At 31.4% G+C, this 18,913-nt stretch overlaps 3 protein-coding genes across 3 annotated transcripts in view; 1 reads left to right on the top strand and 2 right to left on the bottom strand.

Annotated features, from left to right (window-relative positions):
* Nucleotides 1–10,086, bottom strand: part of LOAG_18118 (hypothetical protein) — a gene marked incomplete at both ends in the record, with an annotated part of 10,738 nt that extends 652 nt beyond the window's left edge. Inside the window, 26 exons of the mRNA XM_020450786.1 lie at nt 776–866; nt 1,042–1,132; nt 1,642–1,744; nt 1,903–1,980; nt 2,237–2,389; nt 2,689–2,766; nt 2,954–3,067; nt 3,429–3,515; nt 3,693–3,818; nt 4,179–4,299; nt 4,518–4,585; nt 4,718–4,795; nt 4,931–5,098; nt 5,305–5,409; nt 5,565–5,690; nt 5,905–6,063; nt 6,399–6,556; nt 6,678–6,795; nt 7,278–7,418; nt 7,625–7,693; nt 8,027–8,113; nt 8,488–8,562; nt 8,819–8,945; nt 9,048–9,130; nt 9,220–9,309; nt 9,940–10,086. Of these exons, the coding sequence (XP_020305492.1) occupies nt 776–866; nt 1,042–1,132; nt 1,642–1,744; nt 1,903–1,980; nt 2,237–2,389; nt 2,689–2,766; nt 2,954–3,067; nt 3,429–3,515; nt 3,693–3,818; nt 4,179–4,299; nt 4,518–4,585; nt 4,718–4,795; nt 4,931–5,098; nt 5,305–5,409; nt 5,565–5,690; nt 5,905–6,063; nt 6,399–6,556; nt 6,678–6,795; nt 7,278–7,418; nt 7,625–7,693; nt 8,027–8,113; nt 8,488–8,562; nt 8,819–8,945; nt 9,048–9,130; nt 9,220–9,309; nt 9,940–10,086 (2,841 nt within the window). The remainder of the gene's footprint in view (nt 1–775; nt 867–1,041; nt 1,133–1,641; nt 1,745–1,902; nt 1,981–2,236; nt 2,390–2,688; nt 2,767–2,953; nt 3,068–3,428; nt 3,516–3,692; nt 3,819–4,178; nt 4,300–4,517; nt 4,586–4,717; nt 4,796–4,930; nt 5,099–5,304; nt 5,410–5,564; nt 5,691–5,904; nt 6,064–6,398; nt 6,557–6,677; nt 6,796–7,277; nt 7,419–7,624; nt 7,694–8,026; nt 8,114–8,487; nt 8,563–8,818; nt 8,946–9,047; nt 9,131–9,219; nt 9,310–9,939) is intronic.
* A 150-nt stretch (nt 10,087–10,236) lies between these two features.
* On the bottom strand, nt 10,237–11,455 carry LOAG_18117 (hypothetical protein; the record flags this gene model as incomplete). The annotated part of the gene is made up of 3 exons (XM_020450785.1): nt 10,237–10,367; nt 10,537–10,604; nt 11,367–11,455. 3 exons carry the CDS (start codon nt 11,453–11,455, stop codon nt 10,237–10,239), a joined length of 288 nt encoding a protein of 95 aa, XP_020305491.1.
* A 1,362-nt stretch (nt 11,456–12,817) lies between these two features.
* On the top strand, nt 12,818–18,023 carry LOAG_05903 (hypothetical protein; the record flags this gene model as incomplete). Its single annotated transcript, XM_020447006.1, has 12 exons — nt 12,818–12,883; nt 13,308–13,506; nt 13,854–13,918; nt 14,001–14,081; nt 14,198–14,333; nt 14,834–15,009; nt 15,199–15,294; nt 15,621–15,773; nt 16,121–16,258; nt 16,566–16,640; nt 17,016–17,354; nt 17,752–18,023. The coding sequence occupies 12 exons, from the start codon at nt 12,818–12,820 to the stop codon at nt 17,803–17,805; spliced, it is 1,578 nt and encodes a 525-aa protein (XP_020302717.1). The 3' UTR covers nt 17,806–18,023.
* Nucleotides 18,024–18,913: the final 890 nt, after the last annotated feature.

Raw genomic sequence — 18,913 nt, 5'->3', positions numbered from 1 at the left:
GAAATCCAATTTAATTGCCGTCCTTTAATTATATTCAACAAAAGTTTCGTTTGCTGGAGGATTTCCCTCACCATAAATTTTTGAATGTAATCTCAAAACTTTAGTTCCAAGAAGCAAACTTTTAGAAGCAAACTAACTTTAGAAGCAAACTAAAGTTTGCTTCTAAGATGTACTTGCCACCATTTTTTTTTTCATACTAACAAATTTATTGAAGAAAATCTTGAATGGTAATATAAAAAAGCGCCTTAGAAGCATGAGAATCAGTCTAATGAACTGCAAAATACGGTGGCACATTTTAACTGGTAAACTAGACCAACGAGTAACGGTTGAGTGATGATTGGTATATAATAAATACGCAGCGGTACCTAAGGAAGTTTTATCTCGAAGAAATATTTTCCATTTGTTTTGAAATAATATCAATCATATATGAAATTAAGTTATCGCTCGTTGAATAAAAAACAAGTAGATTTGGAGTGATGTAAATTCAAATTTATGATTATTTCACATAAAAATAATTCAAATACACCAAAGATTAATTTATATGAATCATATAATATCGCTAAGGATAAATTCTTTTTCCTTCAGATGTTTTAAAAGCAAATAGGTCACAACAGATCACAATGTGATAAATGGAAAAAAATCTCATATATCATACTGTGATTTAGGACACACATTTTTTTTGTCTTTATTCTGACTTTTCTTGTACGGTATTTTATCATTTACCGAAAAGAGACTTGAAGAAAATTACTGGAACGATCATAGGGTTTACACTTACTTCACGTTTAACAAGTTTTCCGCCGCTATAAATGCAATGAATTTTCGTCTTTTCGTTAAATTTGAGATCAGGTACTAGTTTAGGAGTGAGTCTGAAAAATTTTGCAATCATAGAAACGAATCTAGGAAATTCATATGCCGAAACTGTTATCCCAATAGTGCTGGATACAATTACATACAATGTATGGCCATCTAGAATATCCCTTTTTACAACTATGTCTAGACGAGAAGATAGCATTGTTCTAGTTCACATTTGAAGGAACTTACATAAAATATTGTGTTTTTGCTAAATCATTATCTTTGCAAAGCATATCTACAATCATGTTAAATACAATCTTCTCATTTCTTGGATCCATTCCTGGAAAAAAAAAGCATTGACTCTTACCAATTACCTAACTTGAAATTTTCGCCAAAATAAACACAACCAATCTATCATTCATATATCAACATCCAGTACACCCCGTTTTACTATTAATATTTGTTTTCTATTCTCTAATTAAATACTACATATAATGAAATGCTATATTATTTATACTATGCATAAACAATGAGTAAAACTGGAAATTATAAGTAATATATCTCCGAAAATTTTCCAACATATCTCTGAAATTTTATCACAGCGTTTTAAGGAGACACTGCTGTGTGTTTGATGAGTCTAACTAACCGGATTAATCAGGAGTTACAGCATAACTCACAATGTAATTATGGGATAGCCACCTTTTGAATTCAAAGTAAGAAAGTATGAAAAAATCTGATCAGAGAATTTATCCTACAATACACTATTTCGTTCCATTCAAATCCATATGAACTTTTCGGGGAAACTTAATATAAACCTGGTTATGATTAGAGAATACCTAAACATGATACCTTGATTGATTTCATCGACACAGCGAAAAGGTACTACTGTTAATTTTTGTAATGCCAAAATATATAACATTGTGATCACACTACGTTCACCACCTGACTGTGTCTATAATGTAACATTATAATGCCAAATACATAAACAATTCAGCTGTTCATTATTTTGGAAGTCCAAGAGAATAAGATTTCTTGACATGAAGGCAAATCGGAGAAATAATGAGAAATAAACAGAATTAGAGAATTAAAATGAAGTACGCATAAACTCACTTGACGCGTTAATTGACGAAGCCTTTCACCTTCACGAAATTTGGCAGTTACTACAATGCCATAATTTAAAATATCAAGCTGCAAGTTAAAATTAGAAAAAAACAGTTAAAGTGAGAAATAATTTCTAGTTCCTTTCAAAAACTAAAAGATGGATGAAAAAATTGAGAGGTTTGTTCTCCTAATCGTCTAATGATACAGTATTTCGCCAGAAATAGGAAATGAAGCAATTTCTCAATTACATATATAAAGGAAACTTCATTAATGAATTACGCAAAAATTGAAGAAATACTTGAAAAAATTTTTCATAATATATAAGAAAATTTCAGACTATCACCTTATCATCAGGCTTCAAAAGATGAACTTCCCCAGAGCATCCCATACTTTCAAAGAAGGAACTGAAATGCTGATTCAGTTTTCCAACGACACTTTCTAATTCAAGCAACCACTCTTCCAACAAGCGATTGAGTTTGTTTTCCCACTCACTGACCTTAAAATAACAAATATCAGGAAAAAATGAAGAATTATCCAGGCTTCATCATTATGTTTATCAAACCAACACTTTTCAACGGATAAAATAATACTAAGTTTCCCGTTTTCCGTCACTCGGACTTTTGTAATAGTGACAAGCGCTTTAACACAGCATTCACTTATTTACGTGATTCGAGTTATTGTTTTATCCATTCAAAAGATGTTCAATTTATCCTAATTTTTATTCAAAGCGCTTACCTCGCGTAATTTTCAACCTACTTATGGAATAATTAAGAACGGCAAACATTCACCGGTAACATACATCTTTTTTCTAGCAGCCGATTCTTTGATGAGAGATTCTCTCTCCCGTGTCAGTTTTTCGAAACGTTCAATATCCTGAAATGTGACGTAGCATAAGAAAATAAACAGAAAAAACTCTCATGAAAATGCAACACTTTTAACAATTCGAGATATTATTTCAAAAGTGGCAAAAAGTCATCTAAAACAAACAGAGAATAGCAAAAGATGTCGATAATTATTGAAAAGATTGATGCTCAATACGAGAAAAAAAAGCAGTGGCCACCGAAACTAACTTTTTTTCGCCTTCACTATGTAATGCATCCAGTTTTCCCTGTTCACGTGCCAGTTCGAGTTCGATCTCATCATCAGTGGCCGGAATTGCATAGCAATCAAAATTCTAAAAAGTTGAGATATACGCAAATTTGCAATCAAGGAAATAAATTCAGATAGACTTGAAACTATCACTGAAAACCATTTTCAAAAAAATGATTGACATCGCTATTCAGCATGAAATTTTACAATGAACGAGATAACATGAAGCATCCATAAATTTTATCACAGTGGGCAATTTTTTTTAAAAATTTTTAACATAGCATTCAATTAAACGTTTGTATAATATTTAATTATAACTACCCATAGAAACTTTTTTTTTTTTGTAACAATGAACATAAGTATTGCACTAAAATACATCGTCCAGCATTTTATTCCCAATAGATAATGTGATATATGGTTAAATTATATTAACTCTACCAACGAACCTTTTCCAAAATTTCTAATGCTTCGGTTACTTCGCTTGCAGATGGATCTTCAATACCGATTGCTTCATACAATCGTTGCTTTTCTTCCTTAGTTTTTCTATTGCCATTTTAACGGTTATTCCCGTATGTCTGATTTCATCCTTTAAATTAAAAAAAAAAAAGATTAAAAATAGTTTTAGAGAAATATATTGACAGGACTTTACAAGACCACTTGGAACATGAATGCAAACGAATTTTAAAAATCTTTAAGAACTCATAAAATACCGATTTAGACTCATATTCCTCCTCAAAGCAATTCAATCGTTTCCGCAACTTATCCAACTCCTTTAGCATGTTTTTCGCACTTAATCTTGCAAATAATGCATTCTGGATGAGTGATTTCCTTCTTTCCTGAGCATATTAAATTTAATAAGATTAAGCAAAAAGTAACATCCATCATTTAAGCACTATCTGTTAAAGTGAGAAATACAAGTTTATTCATTAGTGATTTCCGGAGAAACGTCCCAAATTAATAAGAATTAGCTAGTGAAATTCGGCAAATGACTAGCGCTGGTGACGAGTAGCACAAAATTGATAACAACAGAAAGGTTCGAAGTTATAAACACGACAACGAAATTATCATAACACGCTGTAAGGTAAAAAACAAAAAATATGAACTGTCTTAAATCCTTAACGCCATATTTTTCTTTCTTACTACGACAATAGTAGAATATTTTCAAATATCTTTTTGAAATTGAAAAAAAGGAATACCATCAATTTAGCAACTTTTTCAATCCGTTCAAACGATTCTGCAATGATTTCATCTTTGGTTTTTTGAAAATTCTTTGCAGCAATATTCAAATCAGGTTTATCATTTTCAATGACATGTATTCTGCAAAATAAGTTATAATGATCAGTGGTGGTTCTCTGGCCTATGATTAACAAATCAAAAAGAACGTTCAAGAATCTACATCAAGTTGAAATTTAATTGTGAATTTTTATACTACAAACCAAGTTGTTTTTGATTAAATGGCAGCAATAAGTAATAAAAATGAATGCTACAAGGGGAAAAAAAAACTTTCTGTCGAAAAATGAAATAACGCAATTAACCTAGCAGCTTTCGAACGCAGCTGACTTGAAATGATATTTCGCGCATCCTTCTTTTTGATAAATGCATCCTGAAATGTGAATTACAGAACATTTAAGTGCATAAGATGGAATCAGAATCATTTAGTCTTAACCAAAATGTTACCATTTAAAGAATCTTTACTTGGCTTGAAAAAACAAGAGATGGATTTGCAGAAACATACCATCTTTCTACGACATCTTTCTCGTCCCTCTGCGATATTTTTTTCCGTCTGTCCGATACGCTCATGAACCAATCGCATCTAAAGTAAAAATATGAAAAATTTAGAAGTCGTCCATGGTTTTTCAACTGAACATTATATCTACCACTGGATCATGTTATTTCGAAACACTGATGTTAAGCGTACCACTAAAATCGTAACAAAGGAAAGACCTACCTCATTCGCAAGTCCCTTAAGCTTTGTGAATTGTTTTTCCAATTCACTGAGACTCTGCGTATTACTTTTAGGTAAAGCAGTATGAACAGTAAGAAGTCGCAAGGAAGTACGTAATGCTTCCGTTCGAACCGACAAATTACCACTGTAGCGAGATATTGAGATTCGTACCTGAAAATATTAATCATTGTCACTTGCCATTTCATATAAAACAAATAACTTGATTCAGAACATTCACAAACGAATTATAAGAGACGACTAGCAATACGGATACGTATCAGTTATAATGAAAGATATCAAATTATACCCTTAAATTGGTCTAACAGTAGGTCAAAATAAAAAATAAAAGGGAAAGAAAACAAACAGCATAAAATTACCCGCAAGGAATTTGTAAGAAACAAACGATGAGAATTCTTGAGTGCTTCGCAAACTTCATCTAAGCGATTTTCTGCTGTTTGGGTACCAATGGGAATTTTGTGCAACTAGAAAAAAAAACATGATATTTATGAAAATCGACAACAGGTTTTACTTAAGTCGTGAACGAGACCGGGAAATGCAACTCAAGAGCACATGTACTAAAAACAATAAGGAAACCCCAGGAACATTTCGTTTTGCTAATCGAACGTTTAGCAATTACCGATGCGACGTTGTTCAAATATGCTTTCACAGCATCTGGTGCAGTATACAGGTTTGATGCCATGTAAGTGAATCCCAGGGAAGATAAATGCGCAGGTATCGACTCCTCTTTTCCAAAGCGTGTTATCTGGAATCCCGATAAGTTTTATTCAACCTAATCTTTTAAACTTCATCTCAAACAAATACCTGTTAGAGACTAATAAATTCAGCTAATAAATAAATCATTAAGTAAATCAAATAAGTTCACTGACAATAAAGGGAAAAAAGGAGTATGATACAAACAAAAAAACGACCATAACCAAAGTGACGTTGATTGCAGAAAAACTAAGTAAACAGTTGACCTCTTCATCGCTTATGATACATGAATTAATTTTCCATGGATGCCGTTTATCCGTTAACAATAATTCATCTTCTTTGCAACGAAATATGAACATCAACAAATCACGACGTGCAATGATATTTTCTAAATAAACTGCGGCATCGTCGTTTACCAAAGACATCTGGAAATAGGAAGCATATCCAAAAAAAACTAAAGGAAGATATTCATGCAGCGACACAAAGATTTATAACGAATAATTCTAGGTATCATTGATTTTCTTTGGACTTTCCCTTCCTAACATAGTAATTTCAATCCTCTTTTAGAAGATGGGATAGGACGATATTAGCATATCTCCAATCATAATTCCTGACTCAGTCCAAGGAGAAACCAATTAAACCACTTTGACTATTTGACTTGAAAAACCGTCCTGATAGCCACCCTTTCAATAGAATATGCCAAAGGCTCAGTCGGACATTAAATACAAATCACATTTTAAGAAATTCACTGTGTACTTACAAATAACAAAGGAACCAAAACCGGATATCGAAACTTTTCTTTCTGCGATTCATACCATTGCCATGCCTCGTCACATTTCATCTCTCTACCATTTCCTTTCAGAACATCAAATTTCTTTCGAAATGGCTGCTGATCAATGTCGATCGCTTCCTTAACAGCTAAAAAACAAGCTAAATGCTGAAAGCACAATGATATAAGTGTGTACGCCTTAAAAAATCCATTCCAGTTTCGAATCTTAGTAAAATTTCGTTTAGAAATTCTGAAAATTACGAAACAAACCTCGTATTTTGGAATCGATTTCAGCTATTTTATTATTCAAGACTGATTTTTGTTTATCTAATTCTTCCTCCTTTCTATTCCACTCCAAATATTCCTTTCTGACTTCCGCATTCTCGTTCTGCAACAAAAGCTACCGCTGAAAACATTTAATCATTGCCTTACTCCAGAAAAAGAGAATTAAAGACAATTTTTTTTATAATAAAACCATTTAATGAAAAAAATCCTTTTGCACGCGAGATACATCAATCGCATACAAAGCACTTCAAGAAAGGTTACGATGCAAAGCTTACGATTTATTCCCTTTCATGCATTTGAGTTTCCAAAACTAAAATTGTTTTAAGTCATTTGGCGTTAGTCAACAAGAAGTACTGATGTCTTTTCGGTTTTTCCAAAAATAACCTGCACTGTGTCATAGTACTGTGTCATAGTACTTACCTTAGTACTATGACTGTCACTACTGATACTAAGCTTATGTAAACTTACCTTAATTAAATTTCTTACATTTACTTTATAAAACAAGGGAGGACCGGAGAACACAATGCTTTATTCTCATCACTTCTACTTTTGTTTCATTTGTGAATTTAATAAAACACAAAATACCTCCATAGACATGAACTCTTGGTTGGCAGCAGCAAGTTTCTCTTCCAAAAGAACACATTCGGCTCGTGTGGCACTTAATCGTTCTTCCCATTCACTGTACTCTTTCTTAGCTCGTTCATAATCTTTTGTCACACTTAATATCTATAATTTAATATCACCATTAAAAGAACAGCATATTGCACTGCTATGTAATAACAAGCCATGACAATCTTCCATGTGTTTTTTACAGCAAGTTCCAATAGTTATTGGTTATTTAATTATATGAATAGTAGAGTAAAAAAAGGGAATCCCGATTAGCCTTTCCAATGTCTATCATTTAGTGATAGAAAAGATTTAGCAATAATTACCAATTCATCTACTGATTCAGCTGTAAGCAGTTTTTCCGTTTCCTTCCGTAATGACAACAATTCGTCCATCTGGAATAAAAGGACCATTTGCATAAATCTTTTTTATTAATGAACATCATTATCACTAGGAGAATAGGTTGAGTTGAAGAAAAAAGTGGTTTTCGAGAGAACTTCATGGTGCAAAAAATTAAGAGAGGGTAGGGTAATACACAATCGGATACCAGTTATTTATGACAAATCATATATGAATTTTACAGATTTAGCTGAGCATTTATGTTGATATTAACCCAAACATGCAAATGCAACGAGTAACTGTTCTGCTTTTGTTCATTTTCAAAAAAAGCGAGGGCTTTTCAAGGCAATTCTAAAACAAATAAGTGAACAAACAAGGACAGAACTAACGGCATTTTTTTCTTCGCGTTTGTGCCTTTCATTGATAATTTCCTGTTCTTTCAAGTGACTTTTGATAGGTAGCATTGCTTTCCTCATCTATAACACCCAGGAAATATAATATTTGCTTATTAAAACACATCAGAAAAGTAGTAAGTAGCTTTCCCTAATTGCAGATTAACGCAATTCTGTATTAATCAGCTAGGTTCGTTGACTATAAACTTTTCAAAGGATATACAAACTTAACGGACTGAAAATAATGAAGAACAAACAGAATCTTTACTCTGATCAAGCAGAAGTTATGCTTCAACTCACTGAATCATAAGCAAAACACTTTAACTGTGCCAGAACGATAGATGTAGTGGAAAGAGGTAAATAAATATATAGAACAGTAGGAGTAATGAAACGAAATGACTAAGTGACTTCAAACTCAGAGACTAAAAAGTTTCAAATATCGGCTGATGAAAGTTTACCTCTTCGAGTTCCCCCTCTTTCACCCGTTTATATTTAATTCTCTCGTGCGCGATCACCTCTGCTTGCAAACACTTCTGTAAATTATATACAAATATTGCCCAAATATTAGCAAACTAGGAAAACATTTCGTTCAAGCATAAATGGAAAGAAAACAAGTGCACAACTACCAAAAACATTAAAATGAATAGACAAATCCCCTTATGAAATCCAGAACATATTTGCATCACACAAAGGATAATCGATGCATCGAATGGATACCCTCTAATCTAAAGTGACATCACCGAAATAACAAAATGAAAAAAAAAAGAAAAAAACAAGGTATAAACAAACCAGATAGAGTTGTTTGCATTGAAGAAGTCGAATACGTTCTCGCATTGTTTCACGTCGTCGATAATTTTCAGTCAGAGGGACCAACGTTTTCAATTCACTTTGCACAGAATTCAAAAGGCGTTCCAAACTTCAAAACCGAAAGATATTTATGCAGAAAACAAAAGGCTCGAAGAATATCTATAAAACTAAACAAAACAATAAGAACATGGAAAAATTAACCGAAACATACTATTTTGTATACGAAACAGGTGACTCATCATATCGTATATGTCGAATGTTTTGGTGTAACTCGATCAGTTTTTTCCCAACAGCCTAAATATGATGTTAGATTAAATGATTTATAATTTAGAAGTTATAAAAATGTTGAGAAACAAAACTATGGAAGAATTTTCAATTCTAACTTTTTCCGTGTTCTTAAGCAGAACATACGGCTTTTGCTCTGCAAAACTTTTCACTTTATCTTGTGCCAGGAACGTGCATGGATTATCAATCTGAAACTTGTAACCGAAAATGTTTTAAAAAGCCATCTTTGATGCATAGAATGAAAAAATATCACATCTTCATTGCATTCCTTTCGTTCATTGTTTTCACGGAATATATTTCTTTCCGCTTCTGCCCTTATTAAAAACGCCACAAAAACAAAACTTTAGACTACTTGTTATTAAGAATTAAATGGTCAAAATTAGATTACCGTAATGAAATTAACATATCTTATAAAAGCGTTGTATTATTCCAGTATAATGCACTATTTGTATTAGGTTCACTCATTTCATCTCAGGCCAATTTATTATAGGAAAAAACATGTTTTAACTATCTTAATTTATCGTACTTTTGCTCTATCCGCCATGAATTTCCCATTAGTACCCTGATTTTGCTTATAGCACTTCATGCGGTTATTAAATATTGTATAGTTTGTTCTGCCATAACTACTTTATTATTTACAAGCAAAACTTCGTTCTGCAACACTAGGTTTAAATTAATAGTGTTTACATATATGAAGGAAACGAAATATCACCGGAAATAACAGTGTAATACAAACAAAATTTTTTGAAAGAAGGAGGATGAGCAACAGATTTCATGAAAATCTACCAACATTTCAGGTTAAGGAACCATTATTTCACCTGGATATTGTAGCTTTCAGCAACATCACGTAATTTTGCCTGCGTTACTTTCTCACCGTCAACAAAATAATGGGAACTGCCGGGTCGATGCAAAACAATGGATAATACTCGATCCTTTTCACGCTTTGAATCACGTCTAAAATTCATTCTGATGCCAAACTTGGGAAAATCTCCTTAACGAAAAAGAAAAGTATTACGTTCAGCATGCTTTTCACTTTCGCACATTTTTCAAAAAAAATTAACAGTCTCCGAATTCTCTTACAAATACTTGCCGAATGACCATACGATAAGAAACACTTACATGAAGACTTTAACAGATCCTTTCTCCGAACCATGCTTGATATAGTCAGCTAACAATTCGGATCGTCCAAGTAAATTTGGAGTACCACCCACTGCCAGACATAAACCACACATAATTGTGCTTTTGCCTTTAAAGGAAGGGAATGAAATAAAATGAGACATCGAAATTAAGAACTGGTTATATCAGATTAGGCATTTACTATCGTACTCATCATTCACTTAACATGTTAGGTTCGGGTTTGAAAAATCGTCAAAGTACTTTATTACCTTATTAAGATAAGCAGTATTACAACTAACCTGTCCCATTTGGTCCAACAATAACATTCAAATTTGGACCAGGAAACATTTCCACATGTTCATAAGTCCTGAAATTATTAACTAAATACGAAATATTTAGGAATTTTGTAAACCTTTTCATAGTTCTGTTTTCATATGATAAAGGAAATTAGAATTAATAAAAATTTTGGTCCAACCTAATGAACAAGGTAAGGTTAAAATGATTAGAACGATTTGTTATACATTTAATGAACATATTGAAAATGAAATAACAGATTGATGACCAAACTAACCCCTGCATAAGACATCCGTATTGGTGAAACATTCAAATTTTTACAGGGAAAATAAATAAAGAACTTATTATCCGGTTCCAACTTGAGAGACCAGAGTATTACAATATAAAGAGATAATTTACCTCATTCTTTTTTTCCCCCCTTTCGCTCTCTTTTATCATATTACTCCGCTTATCTTTTATTTGTTAGGAAAGCATCTCACCAATTTTGTGATTCTAGGCTAAGAAAAAAAGTATTTAAATTTTTGAAAACTCTGACGTAAAAAATCTAATAAGCTGTAAAAATAATATGTTCTACTCCAATTAACTATTTTATATACTCACTACATACTCTTGATATCGTTACTTCATTTATAATTTAATAGTTTTTTGATAAACTTGTTTACCTACAAAACGTCGTTGAGATACTTAAACGATTTATACAATATTTCTACTTATTAATACTTATTCATTTCTAATACTCACATTTGGCTGATCGTATTATTGCTACATATTATTGAAATGATTCCTTCTTTATTTAATCTATATATGTGCTATATTATAATAATTAAAAACTTACAGGAAATTTTCGAAAATAATCTGAGTAATTGATCCATCAGGAAAATGTTCAACAGTTGACATAGTTTTTTGCTGGTTGTTTACATTCATTGCATTTCAAAACACATAAACTTTTTGATTATATAATAAAACACAAGGCCTTAAAATATTTTCATGATTACTCTTTTTCTTTGCATTTTGTTTAAATGTTTTAAGCAACTTTAATTACTTTGTTTATCGATTAATAATTACAACAATTCATTGCATCATAATTCTAAGCATCCTTTAATTACATTTACTCTTTGGCCACTTTCAAAATACTTTCTTAATTCGAAATAACTTTAAATGGAAAGCTCTCTTATCATCTAATTCATTGTCTTACAACTTCAATGTATTTTTATCCACCAATTTCATTTTAACTTAAACATTTTTTTACCATCAAATTCATTATCAATCTAAACTTCAAATGAGTGATATTCAATTTTCCAAAATTATCATTTGATATATTACCATTTTAGATTAGCTCCCTTCATCACTTAATTACAGTAAATTGGGGGTAAATTAAATGGTAAAGTTAGGAGTGACAATTTTTCCATAATTATGATAAATACTGAATATGTCATTATATCAGTTAATGAGTACTCAAATTAAACCTTGTTAAATTTTATAATTACATAAAAATAGTGTAGGAACAAAGATGGTCATGAGTGAGGAGAAAGTAAAGATTAATACGAATACAAAGAAGTATTTCGTTGAAAGGAAAAGAAAGAAAGAAATGAGAAAATATTTTATGATCAATGATGCTATATTATTTTTCTATAAGATTATAAAATACATTTGATATGAATTAAACCATTTCTTCCATTGCGGATAATAATAAACCATGAATTTTTTAATATGAATATAAATTTATATCAATTTTGAATATGAATTTAACATGAATTTTCAAAAAAATTTCTTCCACCATCTAACTTCCTGTTGACTTTAATCATCTCTCATAGTCTCTTATATCAATTCCAATTAATGATCCTATCCCTATCATTTCGAACTCAAAAAATCACTCAACCCTCTCAATTCCTATTTTCATTTCCAATTTCAATTCCCTGCCCTTAATATACCCCAAGTTCCATTCGAAATTTCAAATCCGTCTCAAATACACAACAGGTTCAAGGTACCATTTGCGAATTTACATTTTTTTTTTAAATTTTATGAAAATTGTCATCCTACTCGTTTCGTAATGAGATAATGGAGAAAGTAGAATGGATGAGTATTGGGCGGTGAAGTAATAGGCGCAAAAGGTGTCATCTGTTTTGTTAGATCTATAAATTTATCAAATATATGTTATTTAGATGTAAATGTGTGTATACATAATGTTTGTTTACAATGCGTATTTGTATATGTATATAAACTTAATTTTAAGAATAGTAATTTTATTTATTTCTATCATTTTTTTTTTTTATTTTCATTTTAGAAATGATTCATATTTCGATTCCAACAACGCAAACACTAGTTGAAATAGACGGAAGCCGTACGTATGATGTAAGTTGTTCAGTTTTATTTTATACAGATTAAAATATCAATTAAGCATTACTTATCATTTTACTACTAGTATTTTAGAGTAATTCAAAATTTTACTTAGTACTTATTGCCATTTTTGATACTTATATATATATGTATATATATGTATTTATTGGTATAACAATTTTTGATATTTGAGTTTTTTTTTTTTATTTTAACGATAAATACTTTTGTTTTCTATGGACTATTTTTTTTCCTTCCATTTATTTTGATATTTGCTAATATAGTACTTAACATCTTTGTCGTTTTACTAAATGATTAGTAATAACTACTGAAAATCAATAAATTATCGACTTCCAGTAATTACTATAATTGGTGTTCATTGATTAATAAGTAAGATTTATTGGTATAACATTAATTTTTTAATGTATTTATTTATTCCCAGGCATTTGATATATACATAAATGGTGCTTATCATGCAAGCATACGATATTCTCATTTGTTGAAGCTTCATGAAAAGTTGCGTAGCCATTTCGGATCAAAATTAAGAACACCCGATTTTCCATCGAAAAAGTTGTTCCGAACATTGGATCACAAAACGTTGGAAGAACGGAGATTGGCACTGGCACGTTATTTTCAGTCAAGTTAGTTTTTTTTTCTGCTGTTAGGATTAAAAAAAAAAATGGAAAAGATTGTATAGGAGAACTTAGATTGAAATCAGTTTTGGAACAAAGTATTATTCCATTTTCAATAATAAAAGTTTGGCACTTTAATGCCTTCAAGAATTATCAAGTCTTTATCTCACCTAATTTCATTGAGAATCAAAAAATCCTCGCTTGATCATTTTTGTTGTCAAGATACTATTCAAAGTAAATCAGTTAATGTGTATATGGAGTATGCTTTATTTTGGTACCAACTACTTTGTTGAATATCATGATTGGTCCGTTTTTTTCTTTTTTTCTTTGTAATATTGTTATGGTCTTGTTTTCAGTAGTTCAGCTTCAGCCAATCGCTCAACATTTTATAACTGAAAACGCTTTTCTTAATTTCCAAATCGTAAGTGAATTTTGCCTTATTTTTCTGACCATTTCTTTCACTTAAGTTGATGGCGTAAAAGAATCATCTCCTTTTTCTTCAGGAATCATTTCGACCATCATCTAGTAACGTCTCAGTTGACATTTTCATGGCAGATGGTACCAAGGAGACTATTCGCTGCAACGTTGAACATCCTACCGAAATCATTTTAAAGGCTTTTTTTCATTTCTCTACGAAAAATATCCGAAATATATATACATCATATTTTTTTCTTCTGAAAGGCAACGAAATCATTTTTAGCGATTTGCTGACATTATTGGTTTGGGTACTGAAAACGTTGGACATTTTGGTTTATTTGTGGCTAAACGACGGTATGCTAATGGTGATGGTCATTTTGTGTCTTCCCTTAGTTCAATGAAATACCCGGATACACTGTGTTTGTTATTCATACAATAGTAAAAAGTTTAACAGTGAAGTGCTGAGTTTCTAATATGCTCTTATAAAAAAATGTCTTTAATATTGTGATGATATAAGTCAAATTTTGAGATACAGGATTATTTGTAAGATCCGAATTAGACTTCCTCACTTAATCATTCTCTTTTCATGTTCTGAATTTTTTATTTCTTAATATGCCTATAGTGTCACTGTTTTGTTTGATAAGGACTGATTCAGTAGACTCATGAATCACTTCATATTTTAACATATCGTGAAGCTCATTTCGGTCTACGCATATTTCTTTCGTAATAATAATGGAAGTTAGAGACTTTAGCGAGAAATGCCAAATAAAATTACAACTAAATATAATGATGTATTTTATAAGCGTCAAATATGTGGAATAATCATTCAAGTGTTATAATACGATGAATAATCTCAACAATCCTTTCTAAGGTCAGAGGTTTCAGACATAAACAAGTTTTTTCCAAAATTTTTATTTAGCTGTGCGACTGTTACGAAATTTTGAGTCACCTTATTTATCGATCCATTTGTTGAACCAGAAATCGGCTGCGACAGGAGTGTTTTATTTCATTGTTATTAGGAAATTAGTTTGGGATCCGAAAATTGAGGAAGAGCTTATGGATGATCCGGGAGCTGTTCTATTGCTATACAAGCAGGTACATTTTTTGATCTATAATTTTGTACCGGAATTATGTTAGAAACATGGACAGATTTTCAGGAACATCATGCAGTCTTTAAAACTTCCTTTACATTATATTTCTGGGAAAAAATTTCGGAACTTAATGCTATATTCGTGAGCCATTTTTATTTTAGAGCAAAAAGAATGAAATCTGGAAAATGTTTAGGCAGCATGTGATCTGCATAATGGTCATTTTGTTCCCCGTCAAACAGATATCAAAAATCGTTTGTTAGCTTTGGAAGAGAAAGGCAGTTGTACTCAGGTGAATGGATTTTTTGTTTTCTTCTAATAACTATCAAAAGTTTTAGTAGGTAATTCGTGCTTGATAGACATTGGTTGTTTTTGATTTTCGTTTTTTCTAGATTAATCTTCTTGTGGATTATTGTGTTGTGGAAGGATTTCGAAATCTTTGTTTAGTTTTATATAGTTTTCTCAATCCTTATGACAGAGATACTAAATGATTATGGAATATAGTTATAGCTCATTTATACGAGGCACACATACCCGGCATCTGTTTCAATGATGACCGATCAACTGGTCTCGAAAATGGCAAGTCTGTTAATTCTTCTTTTATACCCTTTGTTTCAGTTTCTTCGTTTATGTCATTTGGAACCAAACTACAGTTATGAAGTTTTGGAGCCTTGTTCAAGTAATTACCCACGACCAGGAACAGAATGCAATTTGAAGGTTGGCCGACGTCATATACTTTTGGAATTCAAAGATGAGGAAACTAAGGATGGTGTGAGTGTATTTGATATTATGTTTTGAAGCTTTTAAAATTGTTTCTTCATTTACTTCTTTAATGTTTTGACAATTTCCTACTTCGTCCCATTCTTAAATGGCGCTGTTATTTGATGATGAGTGATATAGTTTTTAGCGCTGTTATTCCTCATATCTCATTTCAGTAGCTTATGATGTATGTCTCAAATCGATGGAAGTAATTTTTGAATTCCTTTCTTAAGACGAGTTTTACTCTTTTTAGATTTTATTTAGGAAGAGCTGAACTTGTATAAGGGGAGGATGGATTTGAATTTTAAGGGAATTTGAAGTAACTGTTACAGTATTAATATTTTAGCTTTTTCGTTTAGGTTGCGCGCGCAGAGTTTCGAGCAACGAGAATTCGTGTATGGCGAATTTCTCAGCATGATAATAACGGCTTTACTTTTTTGTTCGAATATCTAATATCAAAGGGGATATTTCAGTGGATCACTCTGTATACCAATCAGGTTTTGGTTCACTCATTCTGCTTTATTTATAACTAACCTGAAGAAATTCCAGATTTTTTTTTCCGATAGCCTTTCTGAGCTGTAATAGTTTACTTGAATTTGTTGTAAGGTTGGAAGAAAATTTTGATATAGATGAAAAAGTAGGTCACCACCTCCATATTAGTTTTCCTAAACTCCCGAAATTTTGTTGTTTAATGTTATTTCTCGATAGAATCGAAGTTGTGTGGCTGAGACCTCAAATTTAAGCGAACCACAGTTTAATCGATGGTTAGATATAAATTCGAACCAGAATGAACGTTGGTTTCAGGCCATTTTGCTTTCTTTATTGCTTCAATCGATTGGTTTTGAAATTCTCAAGGAACATCGCTCCTTAATGACCACGGTGAAAGATTTCTTTTGCTTTATATTTAATTTTTTTCTGGTGTGACCAATTTTTTTTAATTTTTTTTCCTGATTTCTGATGTCTTTGTTGGATTTGTTTAAGAATGCTTGTAGCGATGACACTAGCTTTTTTGCTATGAATAATGATTAATTCGAGATGTATAATATCATTTCGCTTTTCTTTTTGTGCGATTGCAGAGTTCTAAAAAAATGCTTCTTTTTTTCAATTCTTTCTTTTCACTCTTAATTAATGTTAAGGTAGCGCTTAAAGGACTCTTTGTAATTCAGTGCACCATATTTTTCATAGTCATAAAATTCTGTGATTTGCTATTTTTTAATACTCCTAATGAGATACAAACATTTTTCTTATATTTAGTTTGGTGGACATGAGTATGATTATCCAGCAAAAAATCTGTTCAAAATTTATTCTTCGCAAGAGGATGAATCGATAGGATCTCCCGTTATTTCAAGAGCTGCCCAGTATTTAACAGCAGTGGAGAATGGTGAACGGAAGAATTCGATACAGCCGAAAGAGGTCGAAGAAAGTGGAGTCATTGCAAATCGTAACTCATTAACGAATAGTCAAAGCGACAACGGTAGCGTTCGGTCAGTGGGCACAAATAATCGTTATGATAGTACCATCCATATGCAGCATACAGAATCGATTGCCAGCGATTCGAATGAATCTGTACGAGATGCTTTTACCACAATTTCGGTATGTTTTTGTTTTAAACTTGTTTTATTTCTCAAGCGTTTTAGTTGATGAATAATAAAGATTAATTGGGATTCATGATTGTTTATACCAGAATTATTTTATGTTTCCTCAAAGGGATTATCAGTTGAAATTGCCTAAGAGAATGAGGATTGTTATTCAACTCATCTGTTCATTAAGATTGTTCAATCCTAGCTAGCTAATTATGTGACAATGTCAGGGGCTTGCTTGAAACCTCTAAAAATATAACAGTTCTTTGGATAACCATAAGCAGATAGTACTGCCACTATATCATAACGAGAGTTAAGAACATCCTTTATGAAGGACTAGATCGAATTTCTTGAAAGGATGGCATTAATATTAATATTCATGTACCGTTGAATCATTAAATTTGTTTCAGAACGCATTGCCGTTCAGAAATGAAGGATTTGAAATTACAGACGATGACTTATAATCGTTTTTCGGCGATGTGAAATTAGCAAAGGAGATCATAAATTTCTCTTTTCAGTAATTATTTTCTTCATTTAGTAAAATTGTAGTTCACTGCTTTGTATTATACAAAATACTACTATCTCTGCTTACATTTTGAGCTCTTATTTGTGAAGATCCTTTTTTTGAACGAGAAGTATTGCAAATGCCAGTGTTCGATAGATCTTTATTTGTGATTTTTTTTCGATTCCACCATTTATTTGTTATTTTTTATCTTTTTTTTTTGTATTTTATCTTTGACTTTCTTCTTCATATCTATCTGAACTTTGTCCCAAATGTAATGCTCACCGAATATGCCTCTTCTTGTTTCTCCATGTTCCGATAATGCCATTTCTTTGTAATACAGACATCCGTAAGACTTCCACAAAACACACTGGGACGCTGATTTAAGATGTTCGAGTTTTTTCCAGATTCGTAGGATTAAAAGCGATCCAAAACGATCCAAATGAATCGAAATTCATTTGCTAATAATGTTTGCTGATTTTGATATGACCATGTTATTCTGGAGATGTGTCATACTGAATGGCTGCATAATTTCATCGTATTGATTAGAATATTACTGGAAACTCGAACTTATCATTCATTTTTAATTTTGATGAGATGAGATTTGCTTTTTCTTATGCTTTGTTTCAAGAATTGTTTAGCGGTTTCGGTCAGAATTTTTACTGCCACGAACAGAAGTTTATTTGATATATATATATAATTCAATGGTTGTTTCAAAAGAATGATTCAAATGAGATCACATTTTATGTCACTTGAATACTATACATCACTTTATTAGCATGAAACTATTACTCTTCCTATTGCGATATTTTCCATTATTTATTGTAATGATATTTATTCAAATCAGTTTTTATTGTTATATGTTTTTACCGTCTAATTTAGATCCAAAAATACTGTATTTTATTCTTTAGCTACGGCTATTTTACTTCCTTTTTCTTTTTGTTCTTTCCGTCACTTCGTAATTTTCTCCAATTCATATCAAAATTAATTTGCATTCTCTTTAACATTATCTGGAAATTTCCTAATTGGAAAAAAATTGTAATTTTGCTTTTACATTATTATAATATATC

Source organism: Loa loa (genome assembly GCF_000183805.2).
Source record: "Loa loa unplaced genomic scaffold supercont3.199, whole genome shotgun sequence".
In the NCBI taxonomy this organism is placed as follows: Eukaryota; Metazoa; Nematoda; class Chromadorea; order Rhabditida; family Onchocercidae; genus Loa; species Loa loa.
Note: the sequence above shows the minus strand (reverse complement) of the source record. Positions and strands in the feature narration are given on the sequence as shown.